The sequence below is a fragment of the Scophthalmus maximus genome, chromosome 16, assembly GCF_022379125.1.
Source record: "Scophthalmus maximus strain ysfricsl-2021 chromosome 16, ASM2237912v1, whole genome shotgun sequence".
Classification (NCBI taxonomy): domain Eukaryota; kingdom Metazoa; phylum Chordata; class Actinopteri; order Pleuronectiformes; family Scophthalmidae; genus Scophthalmus; species Scophthalmus maximus.
This window is the reverse complement of record NC_061530.1, coordinates 14458490-14477608: the sequence shown is the minus strand read 5'-3', so window position 1 is coordinate 14477608 and position 19119 is coordinate 14458490. Positions and strand designations below refer to the sequence as shown.

Sequence of the window (19119 nt, the reverse complement as noted above, 5' to 3'; positions counted from 1 at the left end):
TATGACGAGTATGTGGCTAAAAACTTTACATCAAGACTTTAAATCTACCAAATAAATGTAGGAAAAGAAAGTGGAGTACAATTTAATGTTGTACAGCAGTGGTGGAAGAAGTACTCAATTTTTTTACTTAAGTAACAGGCACAAAAGTACACCTTATGCAGAATTGCCCAAATAATATTACAATACTGCTGGACTGGCTAATGCATTTACTGCTTATATTTCCAATTAATAATATGGGTCTGCAAAGTAACTACAGCTTTAAAATAACTGCAGTAGGGTAAAAGTCAATCTTTCCCTCTGAAAGTGAATCGAGTACAAGTATAAAGCAGCAGGAAATTTAGTAACTCATGTCTTATACAAGTACCTAAAATTTTAGGTAGTTTCCATCACTGCAGCCGACTACATAACACAACTATGTAAGTATATACAGTAGGACTGCTCAGCATCCCTCCAGTTGACATTCGTATGTAGTAACAATAGACTCCCTTTAAAACCTCTATTCATGCTTTGTTCTCATCACAAAAGTGTGTTGTTGACTATACAAAGAATGTGGTTTCCTCTGAGTGAAAGCAACACCGACAAGATGAAAAGAAAAACGGCTTCAAAGGAAGAGATTCATCATCGTGTGTCGCCCCTCCCACCACCCACACTACACCTACACACCGCTGTGATCAGGTCACTTAGCTGTTTAATGTGGTATGACACTTTATCTCCACCTTAAGCATGCTAAAAGCTGTGTTATGCACAGTCATTTCACCGTCAGCAAATGCCTCAGAGTTTCTTTAACCCTCCGACTGGTTTAGTTTCGAAAGAAACACGTGAAAATATTGATGTTGCCATAACCTACAGCTGTACATGGCTTAAAATTTGAGGCTCGAAAGACAATGACGTTAATTTCACACAAAAAAAACCAAGAAAAATACTATGTTCACAAATTTCTGAAGACGTTGAAGTTTCAGGATATTACATGAAAATGAATTCACTGGAAGATAAGATTGGCAGAAAAATTCTGCTTTTCCATGATGAACACAAATCAATTTGTACAAAACGCTGGCATGTCCGAATCCAGATGACGTTCCATGAACATTGGCACTAAACATTTTGTCACTCATCCAAATATCTGCATAGAGGCTCATGTTATAACAGGACATCTGTGTCCAATCTGAATAACTAGCATGACTCCCCGTGCAGATGGTCACAGGATGTGACCCTCTCGCATCGCCTGTTCCCATCCATCTACTAGTAAATAGCTCCTTTGACACCCTGTGCCCGCTTTTTGTACGAGGCCCCTCACATGATCGCCGCCATTTTGAAAATAACACTGGGAAAGAGAGATGAGCCCAAAACGTCCCCCTCCCCCCAAAACAGCAAAACGGCAAAACATCACACCACATGCACGCAACCTCCCACAAGAACTTTTGACCCGTGTGTGGCAGTCTGCGAGTCACGAGTTAGTCCTCTTGATATCACTCCTTTGAAATCTTAATGTCCAACTGCCCTTCTTCATGGCCCCTGCTCAACAGCTAAATCAGATTTATAACTACTGTCAAAGGCAGGGATGACAGACGAATTAATCTTCCCTTCACGAGTTTACATCTTAGGCATCTGGACGGCTGATCTTGCCCTAACAAGCACAAAGGTCTCGGCGAGCTGTCTTTTAATGTTGATGTGTTCATGGCTGGAGATGAATGGCTCTGTCGCAGCAATCTATTTATAAAGCAGTTATATGGCAGCGCCACCAGATTCAGGACATTGCACTTCCATGAAGACGAGCACCAGCAAATGTTGGAGGAAGTCAGCAAATGACACTTCTTAGGATTCGGTGCACTGTTCAATGTAATGTCACTTACTGTAAGGTTGAAAGGGAAAAAAACAATGGACAAACTCATAGAATTTACAATTCTCTTTTTTTACTATCATTTCTTTTATCATGTCTTTTATGACGAGCAAATAACCTCCCATCCCGTCACCCTTACCTTAGACCCATGACCATTTAAATACATGTGTTCATATTACACTGTGGGGATTTTCTAAGATTAATTGGCCACATCTACAAGATAATCAAACCAACAAGAAGTGTAGAAAAGGCATGCATTCTGTCTTGATTAAATAGCTGTGTCCTACACTAATAAGTAGTCCTTTATAAAGGGTTAATACATAACAGATTACTTTATTAATGGTTAATAAATAATTTACTAACCATTGTATGTAACTTTATGCCAGATTGTGAAACATCTTTAGCGATTTAAATCAAATAATCAATCAAGAAACCATCAGGTAAGTTATTAATGTCAACAAAGCATTAACAAAGGATCAAGAGTTTCTCACTTTTTTATAAGCCAGCCACAAAAGTTAGGAAGCCAACTTAATTTATAAATGTTAAAAGGGGATTAATATATCGATTACAAGGTTTTCTCAATAATCCAGATCTGCAGTTGTAAATCTGTTAATGCATTTTGGTCCAGATGGTCAGCCGCTTCTTTTGAGAAGAGCAGACAATCAAGACTCTACAAAATTAATTAAACATGCAGCTGAAGAAGTAAAAACACAAAAAGTAGTTCTTCTAACCAGCTTATAAAGTATAATTTATTATCTATGAATAAAGCCATTAGTTGGAATTTATGAGCCCATTATAAAAGGTTGCCTTATTAGAGAGTGGAAACCCAATTCTTAATCGGAAAAAATACATGTTTTCTGTGCTTAACATTGTTAAGTTATGAGCAAATAAAGTAAAGTGCATTATAGAAGTCCAAATAGAATTTCTCTGACCCAAATCTAAACCAGACTCATGGATAGTTTTTGAGATATTGTTAGAATCAAATAGACAAACAACATTTAAAATGTTTCCCTTAGCAGATGCAATTAACCATTACAGTTCCAAAGGTGGTGACATCCACCAGGACTTCATGCCCTGGAATACATGTCTGATAGATGAACTCAGTGTTAATGCGAAACATTTCGATAAGAAGTGTAGAGTAGAGCTATTACGGAGACAGCTGAAAGACAGGACCACCAGGACTGCAAAACTCAGGCTTGTCATTGTCGGCCCACCCTCCTCAGTACCTACCACACCTCCTCACCCCATCACATGAATCACCGCCACCACCCTCCACTGCCTCTGCAACAAAAGATGCTTTGAGGTCATGCTCCTCTTCTTTGTGCCCACCACAGCGCGTGAACAGAGAAAGAACGGAACAACTCGAGATGAGGCAACTTAAGAGGAGTGTATGATGAAAGCACGTCCATCATAAGAGAAAATGCTCGCCATTACTGAAGAAACATTCTAATAAATTTGTACTGGTGTAGTATTGTTAAGTGATCTGTTCAGGTCCTACAAATGAAAGGGGATGGTAAATAAAAATCAAATAATTTGACATCCCTGACTTTCCCAACGGTCTTCATTGATGATAATATGCCTGAGCTTTAAGCTGCGCCCCCCTTTTATATTCATCGCCCCAAGAATCCTCCGTGGGGGCTTAAAACTTCAAACAGTACCTCATGAAAAAGTCAGGAGGTGTCAGAAATGTGTTCCCCCTCCTTGCCCCCAACCCCACTGGCTTGCCAACACCAAAGGCCAGAATTGATTTTGTGTGAAGCGGGACCGGCTCCACCCCGTCGGGGATCACCTGCCTAACCCCCCGCCTGTGGCTCTGATACAGCACTAACAATTAATGAAAGACGGAGAACTATTGACAAGGTATCTGTGGTTTTCAGAGCAAATTTTGCTAATTATGTATCACACGCGGCTGTGTACAACAACCGCAGACAGTGTTTTATGCAATGTGATTTCCTGACAGAACATCTGAGGGAAGTTAAATTGTCACGGTTAAAAAATGTTTTCGCCCTAATTCCACAAGGATGATCCTTGTGTATGAGCTAATAAAGTGGGGTTTATGGAAGATTCAGGGGAAGATTATCTGAGGTAAGAGCGCTGTCCTGCGACTCAGCGGGCTTTAAAGTTAGTCCTGCTGTACATTAAAAAAAAGGCAGTATGAAAAGGTCATACAAGAGCCAACAGAGATAAAAGTCTGGGGTGGCTTTCTTGTATGGTGATCCATTTACGATCCCCTTTAAATTAAACATTCCTTCCTGTTTGTTTGCATGTGTTCACTCTGGCAGGGAACCGTAATGGCGTTTCCAGGGTTCTTTCTTTTTTTTTCTTTTTTTTTTAAATACCTCGAAATGGGCATGGGAATGATTTGTCTGAATTTATCATCATCCAAGTCTTGTCTGGTAAGAATTTAAGAAATGATCTGATTAGAATTCCAAGGCTGTTTCAATTCAAACATCAAAACATTTTGACCAGTTACAGCAGTAAAGGCAAAGGTGAAACAAATAACAGTGCAACTGATAACATTATGAATGGCTCCATTCCTTTAGGAGTCCCAATAAGCAATGTGAGTGAGCCCTGGTGCATAACAGCGCAACCCTCGAAGTAGAACACCTAAATGGAACAGAGCCACCATTAATAAAATGGCTTACAAGATCTCAGCTATAACTTTGGTGACTATAATAAAAAATAAAGGCCAAAAAAAAAAAAAAGATCCTTTACATTTAAAATGCTGTTGTTCACCAGGTAAGTGTCATCTACTGTATGTGCGAGTGACTCGTTTGTTGCTAAAAACACCTATTTCATTAACACCTTACGAAAAAAGCAAGGCTTGAAATAAAACCCTTATGACAAACTAATATTTAATGGTGTGTTTAAGTGCTGGAGCCACAATTTTATGCTCTATAATAAAGCACCTGTGAAAAAAAAACTTAATGCAGCTGATTTCAAATATTAGTGTTAATGGATTGAACAGACGATTTCCCCTACCTACTGTAGACATGTGTCATTTATGTCCCTCAGCAACAGTGTAGTATTTGTCTACAGTATGACTAAATAAAAGCACCTATAAAGTAGAGGGGGAGCAAATAAAAGGGACAAAAACAGGCTGGAAAACAAGCAGCCATCAATATGTTTTGGAACAGAGGTTTTAGGAGCCTGGCGTCTATGTGTGAGACATGACTTCCTTATTTTCAGCAGTGGGCACTTCAGCCACTGGCTTGATGTCAACCTCCCGTTCTAATGGACAGCCACACAGCTGACAGGCCGTAAATCAGAGGAACCACAGAAAGCCATTAGTCCAGGGATACACAATAAAAAGCGGTAATGGTCTCGTAAAGCCTGCAACACTGCAGCAGACATTCTGATTCTGCCTATTAAGGGCTGCACGGAGCCACGGATGAGAGAAAGTGAGGAAGCCATTTTTCTTTTGTGCATTGTTGCCTGGGGTCTCGTGGTCGTGATCAATGTGGAGAAAGATGCACTACACTAAGAGCTATTTATTTACACTGTACTCTAGCTGAGTGAATGTTAGGGCAGAACATTGTGATTATGAAGTGTTTCTATTGACTCATTGATTTACTTTGAGCTGGTTATAAATGTCTGATGTGCTCAGAGTGTTGGTTGTAGCGTTAACAGTTTATATTGATTGTTATAGTGGAGTGTAATCTGGTCCCCAAATCATATTTAAGGGACAGTTTGCCCAATTTATACAACTATTCTTTTATCACTCACTCACTGCTCTAAAGTGGTGTCTAGCCATGCAGATGATTGTTTTATATTTCATGTTTTGAGACTCCCATCTCCGCCCAAATACAATGGACGTAAACAGAATTTCCTTTTTCATGTTCACGGCACTAAAACAAGCACCTCTGAGAGACTGTACTTAAGAACTGAAGTGCATAGAACTACGCTAAATTCTAATGCGTAGTTCAAAGGCAAATTTTGGAACTCGACGACAAAAGCCCCAAAACGGTGTACGATCGGCAGTCGCACATTGCAAAGACACAACTCGAGAGGCTCGCTGACACGTCGCCTCCTGTGTCCCGTAGTTGTTGAGATATTTCAATCTGGGACTAAGTGGTGGACCTATAGACTCATCCACCAACCAACAAACAAACAAACAATGAATAAACAATGAATGTTTGCATGAATAAAAAAATACATTTAAAAATTCAGCAGCGACATCCCTTTCTAGAAACAATGTCCTACTTTCCCTGGATAATCCACAGACCACATTGTGAATACAGTGGATTTATTTCTACTTTCTACTGATAAAAAAAAACCCTTTCAATAGATTGATTCTTTTCAGCATTTGCAAATACAGTACGCACACCAAACTATGTGCATCAGTCTACCAGTGAAATTTGACAAAAAAATAATTGTAGAGAAACACTGCTGCAAATTTGGGTTGCAGACTTTAAATTTGCTGCATGTGAAGACTGGAGGCTCATGATAGCTTCATATATTCAACATAATAAGTCTGATTTAGCAGAAATAATCTCCTTGAAACCATGCCAACCTGTTTTAGCTTTTTTTTTTTAAATATATATATATGCTTAACGTCTAAATAATTTCGGGTAAATTTCACCAAATCAACCCAAGTGTCTCCTCTCAAAAGATATGGAAGTCGTTTGAGTGACATTTCAACAGTCTCCTCCGAACTTACAGCTAGATGGAACTCGCCTGAAGACAATGACAAGCTCCTCTCTGTCTGATGTCACTTCCCATTTCCAGGGCCGACTGCTATCTGCTACTGGCTTCTGCCAATAATAGCTCATCACAACAACACAACCCTTCTTGGCACCAAAATAAAGGCAGCGGTCCACGTCCGTGCCACTCAGATGTCAATTAAGACTCTGCTGTACACTGACACTTGTGACTTAAAAGAAACAGTCGAAGAATGTGATGAATTTGAGCCGACAGATGAGAAGGCAGTGTGCTGCGTTGCAGTACCATAATGCACTTGAGATATGGATAACAACTGACACCACTGGCAGGTCTTATGAAGTTTGATTTCATTTGTCAGGCCTCTTCCTCTTCGTCTTTTAGCTCACTCGTTCCCTCACTCTTCAATCATCACGGTAATAGCTCATTCTGATGGCCTGAAGACACTCACACTCCCGTTCCATTTAAAATGCAAAGCCACAAATATAGCAGGTGCTGCTACACATCATGCATCATGTGTTGTGTCGGACATGTTGTATTGTGAAATTATGTGTTTAATGGCATGTAATATATGGATAAAAAGAAGCTAAATGAACGTGGTTCTGGATGTCCACAGGGTGTTCTGATCTCTGAAATACACACAGTTTCACAACTTGGAGATGAATGCATATCACATAAACCACAAACGACAGCGAAATAACCATCAGCTGCGGTATTTGATCACTAAGTAGACAAATGGAGCAGTAAGTGTCCAAGCCTGTCTCACCGAATACCTTGCATGCTTGTCTCCAGCCGACCACATGACGCTAATTCCTGACTGAAGGGCTCCTCCTGCATATCCCTAATCCTGCCTGTGAAATGTGACAAGATCATTCTTTAGGCCTGCTTTAGTCTGAATAATCTGCCCATCACAGACATTCATCCCGACCTGCATAGTGCTTCCAGTGTCATAACACGCTACCTGTACATTCTCACCCCGGCTTAGGCTCCATAAATTAAATCTAGACAAGTAAATGTGAGGGAGCAGCATCTAGTGCTGCATGTGTACAGACGTGGAGGATGTTGGTTTTACACTGACATACAAATAGCTCATTCCAGATCAATCCTTATGGAAATCAAGCAAGTGAGAGGGTTGAAATCATTAGTTGATCAATCGATTAGTGGATCGCCTGAAAAGTAATCAGCAACAATTTTTATGACGGATGTTTATCAAATGCCAAACTTTCTCTAGCTGGTTTTTTAGACATTTTCCGGATATTGTAGGGGACACTGGGTCAGACATTTTCCTGAGTTTGTTGTCCACATTAACAACTGCAGGAACATTTCTGGATCATTCTCTGGCATTTGTGTAGAGCATGCATCAGGCAGGACATGACGATAATTCTGCTGCAGTATTTGTTTACGTTCATCAACACGCCCACTCACTCACTATGAATCTTCCAGAGACTTTCCTGCTGTATTGCAGCAGTGATATCCATTTGGTGGTCGGACAAGATGGGAATCTCTAAGCTGTCACCCTGGACTCTTGGAAACCATTATTTTATAACAATTTTCTGACCAACTATTAATCTATATATGTAGAAATTGTAATTAACAGTATCATAGATTTCATAATTCCAAAATGAACAAACTCCAGTCACGTGCTATACTCAGGTGTCTTGATGGTTGCACTCCTTGTTTTCCTAAAGCTACTTGACAAGTACAGTACGGTGGGTCTTACAGTAGCTTCTTGAAGTTTTCACAAAGTTCTCAACCAGTAATATGGCAGCTGTCAGGATGAATTGAGCCCCTGGTTCCAGCGCTAACCGGCAGTGTAGGTGAAGTTAACTCTTCTCTACAGCATGACTACAGCCCGCCAGGATCTTCACTTACCTGATGGCAAGTGGACGACAGCATATAATCTCCATAGGCTTTACTTCCTACTCCTGACCAGCTTTAACTAATTGAGGAGACAAAGTGAAAAAGACCCTTCACCGCCGTGATCTTGGCTGCACCTCAACTCTTCTAACTCTCTCTGTCATGCTGCGCTCCTGTCATCTGACTTCCGGCGAGATAGTGTAAGTTCTTTGTGTCAGCTCTGACTTGAGCTCGTGCAAATGAAGTCAACGCTGGAATACTTGACACAGATGAGAGGGGGAGAGAAATATCATGGGTGTAGTCAAGAGGAATGGGTATGACTTCTAAGTATCTGAAATGTCCTGTCTTAAACACACAATATCCGTAATACTTCCTGACACATTCTCCTATAACCTCTTATTCTGTGCCAGCTGCTGTGGGGCCTTTTTTCCTTCTCCGGGCGCCGAAGAAAAGCAGTCTATTTTCTTGTCATATTTGCTTGAAAGGCGACTCTCAACTTGGAGTCTAATTTCCTGCACTTTAAAGACAGTCCGCATGCAAGGTGCATTACCATGCTATCAAGGTGATGGGAGCAATTTCAAACTGTCAGTCATTCATGGAAATATCAGAGAGACTTAATGTCTAGTGCAGCCTGTCAGTGGTTCCCGAGAAGTGCTGGAGAGTGTAATCTGAGTCTTATTCACTCAACGCCATTTAGTTGTCAGTGTAGCTCTGTTTTACTCTGGATGGTCGTTCATAATGAGTAGGGGATATACCATAGCCATATATAGCTACCTAAATGAAGAGGTGAATGTGTACAGTGAAGTATGAGGCCATGGATGGGGTAGTGGTCTCAGGCTCGTGGACCTCACTATATATGGGGAAAAATAGAAAATGTATAGCTGCTGCACATCAACAGAGCAGCAATATTATAAATATCATAGTTTCAGGTTTAAGTATGTAACTGCTGCTTTTCAAACGACCCCACAGTTGTTCTTGCTTCACAGACAGCGGTTAGTTAAGGCTGTTAATTTCCCGATAGACGCACCACTCTGTGTGACACACTGGGACTGTACTTAACCATTATTAATGTGACAGGCCTCAGTGCAAAGCAAATCAATTAAACAGGGGCAATCACCGTCGTCTGGATAACGGCCTTTTAAGACTGTTTTCAAGTGTCAAGGAGTTTCCACAATCCAGGCCTCTGTGCCCAGACCTGACAGGTCAAGAAAGAGGCATGAAACAATAGCACCTTCTAACCATCATCTCCCCTTTTTACCTGTCAGCTCCAGTCGGCCTGTCTGGCTGCTGACGTGGCGCGCCCCGCGCCGGCTGCCACGAGGTGAATTTTCATGTCATGTCGAGGGAATTTCTTATTCCATTTGCTTGACATTATAATGTCGCATTTAGCGACCATATCCTTTTTTGAAAGCTATATGTCAAGGGCTCCTGCACCTGAGTTTTCCGTGTTTTTTCCAAATAGTTTCAGTTACACGTTCTTTGTGGGTTGTTCTTTTTATGTCCATGTGCACGTGTCTAAAGAGAGCATAACACTGGGGGTTGGACTTACCCTCATGCTGCATGGATAAATCTTAGACTGCAACCTCCAACATGCCTGGAAAAGAAAAGCAGATTTCACAAAGAATCACATTTTAATCTCCCCAAGAGTTCATTTAAAATAGAGCCAACATGAACTATTAAAAACATGGATTTGATCTAGTCAACCCTCAGGCTGCAATTATACATTATAAAATTTACACCATGCAACTATGCTATACAGTACAGTAATAAAAGAACTCCCGTCACTGAGACTTTAATTGCCATTATTTTCATTTGTTTTAATAAGCTCCAAGTCGTCGTTGTGAAGTCGTCTACAACACAGAGTTGTTCCTGCACAGTTGAGCACCACAGAACATAAAACCATGACAGAAAGTTAAACTTTAAAATGTGCTGCAGGCTGGTGGGAAAATAATCTCACACACCCATTCAACCCTTTTCAGATTTTATATGACCCTGAACAGAGAAAACGCTTTGAGAAACAAAATATGACTTTGTACTTTTAAGAATACAATTCTGAAAACAATTCATAACTTTTGCCAACCTGTTGGTTTCCGGGTTGTTTATCATTTTGTATTTTCTTTGTCCAAGGACGAGGGTAGAGATAAGGACAGTCAGTAGCAGAACAACTCTTTACAAATAATAAAATATCGGGTTTTTTAAAGGTCAGTACCGAAAGTGTGTCAAATACACACATTTTTGTGACTCAAAACGTATCATTTCTCCAATGTATGGACAAAAGAGTTGTGGTAGATTTTGCTGAATTGAATAAATAATTCATTTTGTTTAAATTATCCAAAGAACCTTAACCGTATCCTCCTTTGTTATTTGCTAAAGTTTGTGGGTTTTTGAATTCATGACAGAAATGTCCAAGGGGCTTTACAAAATAAACTAAAACGTGCATCATTGAAAATAGTATTCATGAATCTTTGAATGTAATACCTGCGCAGAGGCTTGTTCTCTGTAAACCGTCTTGTGTTCTGCACGCGCGGCTCATGGACGATTCATATTTCACTGGCGGGGGATCTCGAGCTGTTCTGTTTTAAAAGTAATGAATTACGGCGACGGAAAAAAGAAAAAAGGAGAAAAAAAAGGAAAAAAGAAATGTGCAGCCATTTAAAGATGAAGCCGAGAATTTGCCGTCTGCCGCGGCGAGCCATCCATCACGTCCACAATAAAGGAGTTTTTGCCTGACGGTCGAAATTGATGGTCGCCCTTCTCTGCCCCGGTAACTCACCGCCGCCGAACACCGCGCCGCGGTTATCAATCAAAAAACACTTGCATGTGTTTAACTTTCGGCTGATCAGCAGGACATTCATCGGCTATTGAGTAATAAGATAAGTGGCTCTGTTTGGATGGGACGAAATGTGGAGGCTTTAATGATTGATGGCAGCCACAAGAGAGTGTTAAGCGCTCTTGGAATAAAAATAAGGATTTAAAAAAAAAAAATTTTTTAGGGTTGTTGAATTTTTTTTGCATGAATGTGAAGAAATGTTTTTAATCTTCAAAACAAAAACACTTGGGGGTTATATTAAGGTCTCTGTAGAACAGAATTTCTGCTAATTTCCTGTTAAACCAAATGGCAGTTTTGGGTTAGGGTTGGGGGGGGCATCACTTTTCTCCACTTCTCGTGGAGTCACTTTGCAGTGGCTGACCTGAATCTGACTGAGGAGAGGGAAGGAAGAAGAAAAAAAGATCTGCTGACAGCTAACAGATCAGGACAGGGAACTGACAGATGACAGGCTGCGTGATTGAGAGGAGAAGGTTGCAGCAAATGTGAAACAAGGCGATGGGTATCGGTGAATGCCTGAGCAGAAAGAAAAAGTCCTCGGTTGGTTCTTTTTCTTGGTTTTGAGTCAAATGCTTTTCACTAATGATGCAAGGACTGTCTCCGTTGCACATTTGCTCCGAGGCCAAGACATCCTGGGCCTGAACTGTTGTTTCCTTTTCGCAGTCCATTTAACCCAATGAAAATGTGCTCAAAATCACTTCCTCCCGAGTTAGAATAAGAGAATGTAAATACACCGTGTTTTGCTCGAAATTGCAATATAATTCGCGTTAATTAAAAAATGTGTCTGCTTCTCACATGACATAAAGACGTCCCGGTCATCTTCATTTCCTTGTTATCCAGGCGCACTTACCCCCAAACCGCACAGGACGCACGGGGCGGCGCATGCGTCAGAGCGCCAATTACGCACGGACGCAGATCAAAAACTCCAAATTAAAAGCGCTGTCTGAAACAGACACCCGTGTGAGGAGGAAACGTCACATTCCCCTCAGGTGCCCCCCGCCCCCCACCCACGATCTACTCGGGATCTCCGTTTTGATTGGGAGGAGTGCAGAGGCTGTCATCCGCGGACTAATTCAGATGCTGAGCGCGAGGAGGCGGAGTGATCCCTCCTGCCCACGACCCACGTAAACCGAGTCCGCGCTCGGACCCGCAGCCACACGGAGAGCGACGCCGGGGACGAAGCACTGAGGCTCAGACACTCGCACCGGATTCTGCTCTCGCACATTCCACGTCTCTTTTTTGGGGGATTTAACGTGCGTTTCTTTTCTTTTCTTCTCTGGCGAACGCTTTTAATGATCCGACTGATCTGAGCGTCGGTCTCCTTTACCCTATACACATGCATTTCTCAGCCACTTCCACGAGAATTGGGTCATGATCACATCGCCCACGGTCTCCGTCCTGAGAAATAGCACGAATCCAGCCTGGCAGCGCGGCTCCTCGGGAGAGTGGGGCGCACTGAAGATCCGCCCGCCACCCGTCCGCAACTCCGTCTCTCCCGCAGACCCTTCTCGCCAAGCCAGTCGTCTTCCCATAAAGGTTTTGAAAATGCTCACGGCTCGGGGAGGACACATTTTACACCCGGAATACCTCCAGCCTCTGCCGTCCACCCCCATCAGTCCCATCGAGGTAAGCACCGCGGCGGATCGTTTTTGGGGGAAAGGCGCGTTTGCGCACACGGGCGCCCGAGCTGTCGCTGGATGGATTCTGTGGACACATTTTGTTTCTTCAGATGAATCAGACCTGAGAGCTCCCTCGTTGTCATTTGTTTAACGGGATTTCGATTCGATCTTCTCAAGATGTTTGCATTTTTTTTTTCATAGCGTAAAAATGAATTCGGATTCTTTAAATAGCAATAACCTTCTCCAGCAAATCGACCGCGTACGTGTTTGTGAGGTCATGTTGGACGATTTTCAGTTCTTCAACCTTATCTTATATTGCATGTAACTCCCGTGTGTGTGTGTGTGTGTGTGTGTGTGTGTGTGTGTGTGTGAGTGTACTCTCCCTCTATTCGTGCCTATTATGCCGAGTTGTTTCGAGTTTCATCCCGAGATAAGTTCATGCGCAAAACCGGAACGGCCCTGTGCGCGTATGCACCACCGAAAAAAATGAAAGAATCTACACTCGTTTTAATTATTTCTGTTAATTGTATTTTGTCCTATTTCACAGCTGGATGCCAAGAAAAGTCCGCTGGCTCTGTTGGCCCAGACGTGCTCTCAGATCGGCAAACCCGACCCGCCGTCCTCCTCCAAACTCTCCTCTGTGACCTCAAATGGATCTAATGACAAGGAGACCAAATCCGGTCCGCTGAAAATGAGCGACATCGGAGCAGAGGACAAGTCCAGCTTCAAACCTTACTCCAAATCCGCAGAGAAGAAGGACTCGAGCAGCAGCAGCCTCGGTGGAGATAAAAACGGTTTCCGAGTACCTAGCGCCACCTGCCAGCCGTTCAGCCCCAGGACAGGCAGCCCCAGCTCCTGCACCTCCGTCTCTCCTCTGCCGTCCGAAGGGAAAGCGGGCGACAAGGAGGAGAAGAAGGAGTCTGACAGCAATAAAAGCAGCACAACTGAGAGTAACGGCAGCCATAGGATAAGTGGAATAACCTCTGATGGCAGCCAACACCAGGAGAGCACATCTGGATCCAAGACTGTTACATCAGACTCGGCATGTGTAACCTCATCATCATCTTCCGTCCTCACCTCTGGACTGGTGGCCCCCGTTTCCCCCTATAAGCCCGGTCATACAGTTTTCCCCATGCCACCTGCCGGTATGTCCTATCCTGGAAGTTTAGCGGGTGCATATGCAGGTTATCCACAGCAGTTCCTCCCTCACGGAATGACCCTTGACCACACCAAATCCAGCAGCCAGCTGTTAAGCGCACAGTTTGCTGCGGCCAACTCACTGGGATGCAGTAAAGCGGGGACGAGTCCCTTAGCTGGAGCCTCCCCGCCGTCCCTAATGTCTGCTAGTCTGTGTCGAGACCCCTACTGCCTGAGCTACCACTGCACAAGCCATTTGTCTGGTGCGGCCAGCGCAAACGCCGCACATGACTCTGCGGCTGCCGCTGCGGCTGCCAACGCGCTAAAATCCGGATACCAGCTCATGTACCCGACGCACCAGTTACACAGCATGCACTCCTCGATGCCGTCGTTCAGTGGACATCCCTTATATCCCTACGGGTTTATCCTGCCCAATGACCCCCTCCCACACGTGTGTAACTGGGTATCTGCTAACGGACCTTGCGACAAGCGATTTTCTTCCTCTGAGGAGCTCCTCGGCCACTTGCGGACTCACACGGCCTTTGCCGGCACAGAGAAGTTGATATCTGGGTACCCGGGCTCGTCTTCTCTCGCCAACGCCGCTGCTGCCGCTGCCATGGCTTGTCACATGCATATGCCCCCTAATGGCAGCCCAGGCAGCCCCGGCACGCTGGCTCTCAGGGGCCCCCATCACCCTCTCGGACTGAGCAGCCGCTATCACCCTTATTCAAAGAGCCCCCTGCCCGCCCCCGGGGCCCCGGTGCCAGTGCCTGCGGCCACGGGGCCGTATTACTCCCCCTACGCCTTGTACGGACAAAGACTGACAACAGCCTCGGCCTTAGGATACCAGTAGAAAACAAAGAGTTATAGCCTACATTTATAAAGGAGATTTAGGCCCAATGAGTTTTATATTGTACTTCATGCAGGGACTGGATCCATGTGGGGATCACTGTATTTATTTGCGATAGCTTCAAGCGTGTCTAAAATAAAAAAAACTAATTATAATATAACTTTGAAAAGCCTCAATGTGCATTATTTTACACAGGGGATGATATTGGGTTGTGTTTGCCTGCTGCTAATGTAAAAAAAAAGAATCTTTGTCTACAGCACTTTCTTTTTAAAGCAATAACATGGATTTTAAACTTGATCCTGAAGTCATTTTAATTCTGCTGTGGTCAGACGGGTTGGATGTGCTACTTGTGCTGATGATCTGACAGAATGATGGATGTGGAAAATCAATCGGAGCAGCTTCTTCAGAACTGGCATTGATTGATTTTGTGGGGAGCCAGACTTTTCACAAGGTTCAGACAGCTCAGTGTTTACAAAGTCATTTTTTTCTCTCCAAGTTTAGAGAGAATTTACACATATACACATTTACTTTATTGCATGGTTTAATTTGTCAGTTCAAATCAGGTGAAAAAGTTTTAAGTTATACTTATCAATTTATCACAAATTTCGAATTCAAGTTCTTTCTTTTTCAATTTGTTTTGTTGGTTAGTTTGGCCGTGCAGTGAGATTGAAGGCTGTGAGGATTACTGTGGGCTTTTTTTAAAAACCAAAAATATTTTATTAATTTACCTAATTGATCCACGTTTTGTTTCTTAGCCTGTGGCAAATATAAACACAAAAAGTATCTATTTTATATTCAGTTTTATTGTGGACAGTCATGGCAAAAGCTAACTAATTTATTTTATGACTTGGTGATGTGGCTGACGGGGGGGGGGTGCAAAGGGCCAACAGATGTAATCACAAAATGTTTGCATGTTTTTAGGTTTAGTGTGTGTGCGTGGGTATTTTTGCTTTATAATGTGGTGAAAAGAAGCTAAAACCACTTACAAGACTTGGTGCTGTAGCTACAGTGTGTGTGTGTGTGTGTGTGTGTGTGTGTGTGTGTGTGTTCAGATGCAGTATCTCATCAAAACAACGGCAAATCTTCTCCATCACAAGGTCATGGATTATAGTTTAATTAACAAAGCCAAACGAGCTACTGATATCAACGGGGAGCTGGCTACACAAAGATTTACAATGACACCAGATGTGGGACGTTTCCACGGCTTCTGTAATCGCTGTGATGAAGCCATGAGGCAGGGAGCATGAAATAAGCCGAGCCCTAACTGTTTAATCAGCACTTTAAACCAAATCAGCTAAATCATGCCAACAGTGTCATTATCCACTGTCTGTAAAAAAAATAATTTAAAAATCAAGCAATAAAATCACCATCATTAATGGTCACATGTCATATTCATCGAAGCCACCCATGCCTCATGTAGATGAGGCCTAAACATAGCTCAGTGATAGATGTTAATAAAGCCCCATAACCCACAATTCAGCACCGCAAACCAGTCAGCCTTGAAGACGGCACGGATGTGATGCATCTTTTTTTTTCTTCCATTTTCAAACAGCTCTATATTGTGATGTGAACAAACTGGGTTAAGATATGAGGCCATTATTTCTTCCCATTGAACTTAATGGGTGATACTGTAATATAAAACGCACACCCTCTCATGAACAAACATAAATCAGACAATAACTGACCAGATTTATCTTTATAGCATCGTCGTCAGCTGAGACATCATTTTGATTTTAGAGAGGGATGTGATGTCTTAGCTTTTAATATGGGGACTAAACTGCTTTAAAAAATTATGAAAATTAATATTTAATTAGCAATTACTATTTCTTAATGTTATTTTTGCTTCTTCTGTGACATCTTAATTATATGTTTTTATAAAAAAGGATACAATTAAGCTTTTTTTTGTGTGTGTAATTGAAGAAGACTTTTCCAGGAGAGACCTGAAAATAAGTTGCACAATCAAGATCCCAGATGACACTAATAAGCCATTAACTACACAAATAATAAAAAATATTAGTAAGTGTCTCTTTAACATTGAATTTAACCCTATCAAGTATTTATAATAAGCATAAAAAATTACTTGTAACAATGTTGTTGCAAGTACATGGGTATCTATTATTGGAGACTACTATAAAAACCCGACGTGAATAAAAATATATCAAAACGTAGTTGTTCTTATAGTCAACTTATAATTGTTGACAATTGTTGGTTCAAGTACAGTGATAGTGTCTCTAAAGGTTAAGTTTGCTATTATTCCAGAAGTAATTAGCATTTTAGTGGAAACCAGTTTTCCACAATCAAGTTATAAGAATCTGTGTTGTAATCTGTTGTCATTAGCTATAAACATTAAAGAGAAAAAAATCATTCATACATATCCTTAGATATGTATGATAATAAAAATGTATGTAACTGTATATGCTGCTGTGGTAAATGGTATCCAATGGTAATCTACCAAACAGTAAGTAACACTGTAGATTGCAGAAAATCAGTGAGCCGGTCAGTATTTATAATGCTGTGCTGGATCAATTACATTAACATTTGGCAGTGGATAAGAGTGGACGCATTAACAGTTTAAAGTCTTTTCACCATATATTTTATCTTACAAGCTGCATCCCCGGCTAATTTGTACGTCTCTGTTTATTACATTAACAGGCTCAGTGGGCTTCACGTACATTAATCACACCAAGCTAAAGTCAAATCAATCTCTTTCGCCGTGACAGAGAAATATCTCTTTCCCACATGTTTGACTTTAAAATACTGCCACCCGACGACTTTGTGACTCCGCGTTGAATCACAGGGTCGGGCCCACCTGTTCCGCTTTGAAGACTCACAGCCTTTCACCTGAGGGGGGGAACAGATCGGCACAGCGCGGCCCGTCGCAGACACACGTTGACGTTAAAAATGGGCACTGTTGCACAGCTGCACGCCATGTGTTACTGTCTAAGGTATGTTATGGCTGAAGGACAATGGGCGTCATCACTGAGCTGATGATCCTCCACCAAAGGCCCCGCAGTCATGTACGAAAATTGACTTTTCACGAACAAGTTGACGGATCAAACACACATCAAGCAGCTTTCAAACACTCTAATGTACACTAATGAATGTAACACCCTTTTGTCAGCCGTATTAATGACCCAATCACGGAATTTTCCCGTTCTTACATAAACTTTAGCTGCTTTGAATAAACCCTCCTCAGTGCTTATGTACTCTGGAATCCTGTGTTTACAGACGCAGAGGGAAAAACCGATGACCTTTTGCATGTTCAATCAGCCGAGAAGTGTGTCTTCCATCACGCTGCGAAACGGGGTGGTTTATTTTTGCAGGAGAAAGGCTTTTACTTCTCCAAACAGGCCCTGTATTTATCATCACTCCATCATTTCCTCCCTTTGACAACCAAAGTAAACTGCAGGGATACAAAGTTAAAGCTGGGCTCTCCTGAGCCATTGACCTTTGGGGCTTGTCTTCTTCTATTAACTCTAGTGAAGCATCATGTAACGAAAGGAAATGAACTTGGTAGACTGAGATAATCTTAATATGACTAACGCGAGTGTGTGCGTGCTGTATACTCACAATAAAGTCTTTTTGAGTTATAAGTCAGCCAATGGGAAACGGGGAGAAGGGGAATTTTCGTTCGGAGAGAATCTGTCAACACACAAAGCAAAAGGAAAGAGCAACAGTGAGCTAAACAGTGGGTCTTTGTCTTTCAGCACTCAACATGCCCTATAATTTACACACCACTGACAGGGGCCATTCTGAGGTCTGTCATAGCCGGCAAACTTTTTGTCTCCAAATGTCTTGCTCACAGTGCGTCAACTCCTGCTAGGGTCCGGGTGATTAATGACTTGTGGCCTCATTGTGTGGAGGTGGCTAATTAACTACAGGCCGACTGAAGAGACGCGCTATGAAAACCCTCCTCTGATAACCCCAACATTTTCCCCTCCTGGTCTTGGCATGTGGAAGCTCTTACTGACAAATTTGCAAGGAGCAGACGAATGTTGAGTAAGATGAATTGCCCTTGAGTACAGTAAACAGCCCTTTAATTTAACAGTGTTTAAATGTATGACACACTGGCATTGTGCGTCCCCGCTGTTCGTGCTTTCTGGTTGGGAAACGAAGCCAAAAGTTTCCCCCGCTGTTGGTTTAAAATTAGGCTTGGCATATTCATGGATGGAGTTTCTGGGGGCTCTCCGGCTGGCAAACGTGTTTGTTGCCTCTTCGGGTTTTCTGCAGTGCCTTCAGTCTGACATTCTGAGACAAAGACAATCAGTTTCTTTAGCAAACTAGTCTGAGCTGTAAGCCAGTGTGAGATCTGATACGAAACCCTTTACACCAG

General features: G+C 42.3%; 1 protein-coding gene and 1 long non-coding RNA gene across 4 annotated transcripts in view; one reads left to right on the top strand and one right to left on the bottom strand.

The window, feature by feature from the left end:
- Positions 1–19119, bottom strand: part of LOC118287094 — a 138185-nt gene that overhangs the window by 97651 nt on the left and 21415 nt on the right. For all 3 annotated transcript variants that reach the window (XR_007029852.1, XR_004785572.2, XR_007029853.1), the window contains exons 3-4: positions 18357–18428; positions 9903–9947 (exon numbers count right to left, since the gene is read on the bottom strand). This is a non-coding gene — a long non-coding RNA (uncharacterized LOC118287094). The remainder of the gene's footprint in view (positions 1–9902; positions 9948–18356; positions 18429–19119) is intronic.
- Positions 12257–14946, top strand: LOC118287083 (zinc finger protein 503-like). The gene is made up of 2 exons (XM_035611871.2): positions 12257–12806; positions 13347–14946. The coding sequence occupies exons 1-2, from the start codon at positions 12552–12554 to the stop codon at positions 14787–14789; spliced, it is 1698 nt and encodes a 565-aa protein (XP_035467764.1). The 5' UTR covers positions 12257–12551; the 3' UTR covers positions 14790–14946.